General features: G+C 56.8%; 1 protein-coding gene across 1 annotated transcript in view; it reads right to left on the reverse strand.

The window, feature by feature from the left end:
- Nucleotides 1–896: 896 nt before the first annotated feature.
- The window catches only part of CANT1 (calcium activated nucleotidase 1), a 14,020-nt gene continuing 6,695 nt past the window's right edge, over nt 897–8,221 (reverse strand). The window contains exons 2-4 of the mRNA XM_019644379.1: nt 5,351–6,003; nt 4,046–4,249; nt 897–3,146 (exon numbers count right to left, since the gene is read on the reverse strand). Of these exons, the coding sequence (XP_019499924.1) occupies nt 2,776–3,146; nt 4,046–4,249; nt 5,351–5,981 (1,206 nt within the window). The 5' untranslated portion in view covers nt 5,982–6,003 and the 3' untranslated portion in view covers nt 897–2,775. The remainder of the gene's footprint in view (nt 3,147–4,045; nt 4,250–5,350; nt 6,004–8,221) is intronic.

Below are 8,221 nucleotides of genomic sequence, written 5' to 3' on the forward strand. Positions count from 1 at the left end.
GCGTAACCAGTCCTAGGCCGTAAGGGACAAGGGCAGAGAGCAGGAACCAGAGTCCGTGCAGAGGGGCTGCTGCCTTGCGAGGGCTCCCAGCTCACCCTCCTCTCTCCCGCCTCCCAGGCCGTTGGTGAGGTTCACTCACTCAGGTCAGCCTCTGGGAACACAAAGAGGGCAGGGCAGCGAGGGGAGAGGCGGCTCTGCAGGGACAAAGGGAAGACGTAGGCCCACTGGCCTTGTGACCCCGAGCTCGCCCGGTCTCCTCTATGTCTGACGGCCGTTTCTCCTCCCCCTCAGGCTTCTCTTCTTTCGCAGCCCCTCCCTCCTGGTGTCCGAGGCTTCGTATGGGGACTTCTAGGACTCTGCGTGTCCTTTGAATGATTCTTCAGATCATTCAAGACCTCACACTGGCTGTGCCAGGTCCCTGCCCGTGGATGAGCGGCACCAGCAGAATGGGTGGGTATGCACCAAGCGTCGGTGATTTTCTGAAGACGCTTAGGTGTGTGAAATCCTTCACGGTTCATCACAGCTCCATGAACAGTTCCATCATTACCGTCCTTTCACGGATGAGGACATCAATGCATAGAGAAATCAGATAGTCTGGCCAAGGTCACATAGCTAGGAAGGGCCACAGCCAGAACTGGAACCTGGGAGGGACTTCAGAGCTTACACTCTTAAACGTTACGACCGAAACAGCCTTTCAGAGCATCTGGATGATCTGGGTTCCAGAAAGGCTCCCCAGTCTGAGAAGGTACCCGCCCCGTGACAGCCGCATCTGGGCTATCAGACGTCCTGTCCCAACAGCTCTTCCCCCTGGCCCTGTGCCAGGACTGGCCAGGCCCGACCCCCCAACCAACAGGTGTCCCCAGCGAGGGGCCAACATAGACCAGGGGACAAAGGACTCATTCAGACCCTCTGGCACTTTATTGTTTACAAAACAATGGCTCCAGGAGGAAGAAACACAATCGTTATGCTTACAGCAGCGAATACAGAGGGGAAAAGGCTAGCTTGAAAATATTTGAAAATCACTGACTGCAATGGTGCTTCTGGGCACCCAGCGGGTGGCTGAGGCATCAACGTTAATGCTTCAGGGAGGTCTCCACTTGGGGACTCTCCCAAGTCCTCCAGCCTTCCTAATTTCGTCTCTGTATTTTAAACTCACACAGCCCTAACATCAATGCCATTTATCACGGAGGTGGGTCAGGGAGCCCAGCCAGGCAGAGTCAGAAAAGACGTGTCTAGTGGGCACCGAGCTCCAGAGAAATGTGTCACATTCAATAGCTTGTTTTCCGTTCTCTCGTGATTTGTTTTACAATGGAAGAAACAGACGTCTGGCGTAAAGAAGCGGGGCCCTTACTGGGTTCCCTCCAGGTGGCTGATTCAAGTTTCAACGTAGGAAAGCCTGTGAAACAGGGGTCCACACAGTAACAGCCAGAGCTCAAAAGATGGCCCTTCTTGGGCCACCGCAACGGCGCCCCATGTTCTCTTGAGGGGTGAGGTAGCTTCTCGGGGAGGCGCCCTCCTCAGCTTTGGTCCTGGCTGACCCGTCGCAAACCCTCTGCCTTCACCCTGCAGCATCGAGCGGAGACCACAGGGGCTCAGACAAACCCAAGTTTGTGTGAGGAGTTTTCGTGGAGAGGAGGCTGCAAAACTCCCACAGGGAAGGGGAGACACAAAGGGCCAGGGCCAGGCCTGCCTCGTCCACAGCCGCCAGAAACAAGGCGCCCAGCGGCCGGGCCCGGGGGAGGTGCGCCGGAACCTAGGGTCCCAGCCAGCCAGGAAACAAAATTCAAGTCATTCACGAAGGCTTTAAAGGCATGAGTTTCTGTTGCTAGAAGAAGGCAATGTTTTTTTTATCTTTGCATCCTTTGGCCAAGGGTTTACACATGTTTAAAAACTTGCCTTACCAAGAGTAACTGCTTCGTTACAATTTCCTCCGCAGCTGGTGATGAATTCGTTAACTGTGGAACTTGACTCTGTGTGATTAAGATTTGGTGATTCCCTTTTATGAGAAAGGAAGTTGCTTTAATTAAAATAAGTTTATAATTAAAACTTCAAAGTGCAGTGTAGCCACAGCCTTTTCCTGCAGGGAGGATATGGACTCTGCCACATGACATGGAGGCTGTTTAATGTGAGGCTTGGGGACACTCGATGGGCTGGCGCCCTTTCCTGCAGCACTGCGGGCAGACGTGTTCCCAGATGCCTGCCCTCGCTCACACAGCCCTGTGACCAACGCCCTGCAGTGTAAACAGGTTCTTTCCAAGGACTTGGGGGGGTGGCTGTAATGCCCGAAGTTCAGGAGGAAGAAAGGGGCAGCCTGGGAGTTGCTGAGGGGAAGGTGCACTTTGGACTCGCTGTCGTGTCCCCAGAGGGGGCACAGTGCTTACCACACAGCAGGAGCTCAAGAAATATTTATTGAACAAAAGAGCAAACGGAAAGAAAAGCAAGGGGGGTCAGCGGGAAGGAGGGCAGGCTGAATCAGAGGACGGGCCCAGGGCGAGGGCACAGTGGTCAGCTGGGACCAGCAGATGGCAGCGCAGAGAGGCGTGCGGCGCGGCCGGGCCGCTGACAAATCCGCCTGGCGGATGACAGGCCTGGGCCTGGCCTCCCTGCTCTGGGGCGAGAGCGCTAACACGATCTACCCCTCAGTCGCGGAAAGAAAAGGGGCAAAACAAAACACCACAGAAAAGTGCAGACCGCCGGTTTTCATACAATTTGAGTCCTGATGTAGCTTAAAACCGTCCACCCCTCGGCCTCGCTCCATGGCTTCATTTTTAGAGTTTAAATAAACTCGATTCCTTCGTACTTAACATTTCCGACCTTGGTCTCTGGCAGAAGGAAGCGTCCGTCGAGTGTGAAGGCCATGATGTAGGTGGCGATCCGGCCGCCGTCCTCCTCGGACTTGAGGGCCACGATGATCTGGTCGTCGGTGTTGGGGATGAACTTGAAGGAGGAGAAGCCGTGCGTGGGGACGACCTCCCCGACGCGGCTGGCGGAGACGTCGCCGAAGTCCTGGGCGGCGCTCAGGAGCAGGTTGGTGCCCTTGTGTTCGTCGTCCTTCTCGCTGTACCGCTCGTGGCTGGCCCGGCGCGGCAGGAAGAACCACCGCTGCAGCGCGTCACTCCAGCAGGCGGACTCGTGAATGAGGTAGCCTGGGGACACATGACAGATGCGAGGTCAACGCCGTCCCAGGCCCCGCCCCTCCCGTGACAGGGTGTGCGGGACCCTCAACGGCAGGCAGGGCGGTGTCAGCGAGCAGAGGCCAGGACTGCCTGGGACGGTGGCCCCCTTCCCAGTGTGTGCTTCGGTGCTGCGGCCGTGTGAGGTGTGAGGAGCTGTGGGTGGCGGCGGCGCCCCCACCCGTCTTTTCTTTAGACCGCCTCCACGCTCCCTGGAGGACTCTCCACCCATTTCTGTTCTCGGGATCCAGAGTAACAAAGACCGACAGGGGCTGCAGTCCCCGCGCCCCACCTGCCCGGCCGAGCTTCCCGGAGCCGCTGAGAGGCCACCGCCGTGCGGTGTGTCTGCACCCCCACTTCCTTGGTGCTGACCGCAGGGCACCGGGAGTGCCCAGAAGAAGGGAGCGAGATGACCAGCAAGCTGATTTGTGCCAAAGAGGTCGGGGTGGGTGGGAGAAGCTGCCTGGAGCCTGAAAAGGCAGTATCACCCCCTTCACATTTCGGGGTAACAAGTGAGGCCAGCCTGGATCCTCAGTCTTGTCCCCCCAAACCTAGAGCGACTCCCCACCACAAACTACACTGCCTCTCGGAAGGTGAGGGAAAGAACCCGAGCTCTGTCCACCTTGCCTCCAGCAGTCGAGTGCCAGGCCCCATGCCCCGAGGCCCCAGCCCAGGGGGACGACCAGAACAGCTGGCCCGGGGCTGCAGTCTGCGACAGCAGGGGGCCATCTGGGGCCATGTGCCAGGTGAGCAAGAAAGGAAAAGGCTCATCTGCCCCCAGAATCCACTGGCCCGAGGGGGCAGCCACCAGAGAGCCGAAATCATACGCAAGGAGACGGCTGCACTCGGCGAGCTCCGCGACGGGCTCTTACCTGGCGGCCGGATCCCGGCAGCGGCCCGCAGGGCATTGTAGCTGGACACCCAGTTCTCGTGGCGCACGCTGCCCCTGTAGCCCACCACCTTCACCCACTCCGGGTTCTCGTTCAGCACCTCCCCCGCCGTGGTGGTCCACTCCTTGCCCAGGCCGCCCACATACAGATGCTCGTCCTTCACAGCCATCCACTCGGCCTTGAAGCCTGTGGACAGAAACACGAGGGGCGTGACTGAGATGCCGTCTGCTCGCCTGGCTCCTGTGGGGTCCGGCAGCCTCGGGCATCAGCGGTCACCAAGGTGGACTTCACTGGAGACAGTGACCAGAGAGCGGGGACAGGACAGCCTGGCTTGAGGTCCATTCCCAGAGGGCCAGCAAGGCACCTGCCCTCCCACCTGGTCTTCCCCGCTCTGTCCCTTCCTACCCTCAAGGAATGACGTCTGCCTCTGGCAACTCGATGCGGGCACTCTGCTGGGACATCTGTCCTGTTACTCCGAGACTGGTGCCTCACGTCCCTGCAGCTGTGAAAGGCCCAGCCCACCACTTGTCAATCTCCTCTGACCCCCAAACTCTCCATTTCTCAAGGCTCCTCCTTTCGACTTAGGCAACCTGCAGTGGAGATGAGCTTTCTGGAAGGTTCAGATCCACAGGGGGAGCACGGGCACAGACAGAAGCTTTTGTCAACGCTCCTGCTGGCGCCTAACGCATTCTGTCACTTGGCCGTCTGGGCTCCGGGCCACTGGGGCCCCCTCTCGGTCTGCCTGGCAAAGAGCAGAGCTGTGGGTCACAGCCGATCTCGAGTGGGGTCACAGCTGCTCACACAGACCCTCCCTCTGCTGGGTTTTCAGGAAGGAGGACTGGGCAGCAAGGCAAGTGTACCTTTTCAATAAAGTCTTAGTTCAAAATGAGAGCACCCTGACACCAGGGCTTTCCAGGTAAGGCACCGGGAGGGAGTAATCGCAGCGTGCTCTCAGGATGCCTTGGAAGACATGAAAAGGGCCACGTTCCCAGAGGTGTTGAGAGCGGCACAGGACAGAGCCCTAAAACTCATCCTGGGAAGAGCCCCCTTCTCTGGCAGTCCTCTAGCAGCCAGCTCACACTTCTAGAAACTGCTCTGATCTGAGGTCCCGTGAGGCTTGTGCTCCCGGCTGCGGGGAGAAGCAGGACAGCACCAGCTCGCCCCGACGTCCCCTCCTTCTGGGCTTGTGAGCGCTTTCCCGCCGCACGTGCAAACGAAGCCAGTGGCAGTCAGCCAGGGGCCCGTCTCCCAGCACCTCAAACTCAGGAGGCAGCTGGGCCGACTTACCCTTCCCCACGGTTCCATCGCCATCGGACAGGATAAGCCAGGGGACGGCCTTGGTGCCTTCGATCTGGTAGACCACCCCTGTCCGGTCGTCCACGGAGTACAGCTTCCCATTGAAGACGACCAGGTCCGACAGCTCCATGCCCCGCCCCTTTTCCGCCAGGTGGGACTCCAGGACCTTGTGGCCCTTGTCCCACTCCACGGCCACCTTGTCCCCACTGTTGGACAGGGTCAGGTAGCCCTTCTTCAGGTAACTGAACCAGGTGTTTTCCTCTTGGGCCTTTGACCCTGTGTCCAGGTCAGCGATAAGTGCGATTCGGTACCGGGTCCCGCCCGGAGTCCTCTGGGGGGCTGACAGGGGGTACGTGTCATTGTACGGGTCAGCAGGTGCCTGGCCGAGCCGCCAGTTGTGGGCGCTGGGCGGCGGGGGCCTGCCTGGGGCCGGTCGGTGTGAGCAGAGCAGCCAGAGGACGGCAATGCCCACGAAGGACGGCAGGATGACCTTCCAGCGGGGACGGAAGCGGGGGTCCGTGGCCTTGGTCATGGACGCCAGCACCGGAAGGCCCCCCACACTTATCCGGAGGGAGTGCATAGACTCATTCCATTCCAGGGGGTCGGAGGGCTGGACGGGCATGAGACTGAAGGGCTGGCGGGACCTGCACACCCAGGCAGAGAGGACACAGGTCAGCGACCTGGAAAACCCAGTGGCTTCCCAACTATCCGAGTGCTCGGCCCGAAGGCTGCCTCACTGAGACTACGCAGGACTGCCGCGGCTTCGCGGCCACCGTCACTGCCTTGGCCTAATGAAAGCCTGACTCCAGCGGTGTCTTTGCTGACTCTTATTCAGCAAGACGAGAAGTCTCTCCAAAGCAAAATTATCCCATCTCCTCTATCCCAGCTGTCAAGATAGAAAGCTCAGCGAGGGAAACGTGTTCCGTGCGGGCTGCTGCTTTGCAGTCTCGGCAAAGAGGCGAGAGCAGGGGCCTGGGGGAGGGGAAGAGGGGGTCGGCACGGCAGATAACCGCGGGCACAGATCTACATTTTTAGCAAATGTCACCTCCTTTGAGGAGTGCTCCCTGACGGCTCTGCTCCTGACAAGCACCCTCCATCCCTTCCTTGGCATCTGTCACCACCCACCATCATGTTATACAGTCACCAGTTAGTTCATTTGTGCCCCCAGCTCCTAGGACAGTGCACAGAGCAGACGCTCTACTTCCTCCTGGGTTAGGTTTCTGAATATTCAAGGCAAGTATATTGCCAACACCTGTCCCTTGCCACCTTCCTGTTAATGCAAATGACTGAGGGAGCAGAGTCTGAACACATCAGCTCCACAGGACAGCCGGGCTCACCTGGGGCCCAGCTTGGCCTCAGCCCCTGGCTGGCCCCGGGGCACAGCCCCGTTGGGTGGTGGCCGCCAGGAACTGCGGCTCTTCACCACCTGCCCCTGCTCATGTCCCCAGCACAGGCCACGGCAGCGGGGTGTGGCCACCACGGCGCTAGGCCAGCTGTGTCTGTGTCCGTGGCAGCCACCACGCTGAGAATCAGCAGAACGTCAGCCCGGCTGTGGCTCTTGGTGTCTGTCCCTCAGCTGTGAGTCAGTAAGTCCCAGCCTCAGAAAGGCCCCCTGCAGGACCGCTGAGCATTTCTGTCTCCTCTCCCAGAATACCCAAGGCAGGCGTCAGGGGCAAGTGCTCCTTGCTGCCAGGCAGGTACTCGGAGGCCCCATGCCACCCCAGCTCCCGCCCCCACCCCCAGGCTGCTGCACACTGGCTCTGACCACTGGCCAGCCCAGCTCCCGNTTTTAAATTATTCAAATCATTCTTTAATACAATATCTATTTCTACATATGCCTTCCAACTTAAAATAAAACATTAATCTTTTTATCTTGAAAGCTCTCTAGGTACTCCTTCCTGTTCCCAACTCCTTCCCACCCCAAAAGGCAAACACAATCTTGAATATTGTGTTAATCATTCGTGTGCTTTATTTTGTAATTTTAGCAAATAGGTATGCATCCCTAAACTATACCTATATCTATCTTTTACAAAAATGAAATAGAACTGTATGCAATGGGTGAGCAATTCCGTTGCCTCACAGGTATTGTCAGGTGTATTAACTTTACCAACCTGATAGCATAAAATGTCTTCTCCTTGCCTGATTACTGAGAAGTTTTGTATCTTTCTCATATTTTTTGGCCACGTATATTTCTTCTGCTGCACATGCCCCAACATCTCAGTGCTGTCTTTAGAAAACAATCCGTCCTTTCCCCATTGATTTATGTGCAGTGCCAGTTTTGCCATAGATCAAGTCTCCATAGACACATGGTTCTGTTTGGGGATTTCTGTTATTGTGTTGGTATAATATTTCATATCTGTTCAATACCCTGGCCTCATTATCACCCCTTTATACTAAGCCTTCCTAGGTTGCAGGACTATTTCTCCCCGCCCCCGCCCCCCACTGCAGCCCACCGGCCCCAACCTTTTGGGAGTTTGAATGAAATTGCTTTGAATCTGTAGATTAATTGGGAGAGAATGGAGATGTTTGTGATATTGAGTCTTCTACCCAAGAACATGGTTTGCCTTTCCATTTACTTAGGTCTTCTTAAAAATGTTTTTCAGTAAGGTTTGTAATTTTTCACTTCACAATGTAGCCTGTCCCACATCATCATACAGAGAGCTGCTTCATTCTCTGACAAGCGGTGTGTGGTGTTCCACTGTGTAAATGGGCTGTCGTTTACCAGGCCCTGGATGATGTCCTTTTGGGATATCTGTGATCTTTTCACAGTACAGCAATGCTACTTATTTGAGCACAACTATAAGTACATCTGTAGGATAAATTCCCAGAAGAAATGTTACTATGTCAAAGGGTGTTTGCATC

Source organism: Hipposideros armiger, unplaced genomic scaffold, assembly GCF_001890085.2.
Source record: "Hipposideros armiger isolate ML-2016 unplaced genomic scaffold, ASM189008v1 scaffold_87, whole genome shotgun sequence".
Taxonomy (NCBI): domain Eukaryota; kingdom Metazoa; phylum Chordata; class Mammalia; order Chiroptera; family Hipposideridae; genus Hipposideros; species Hipposideros armiger.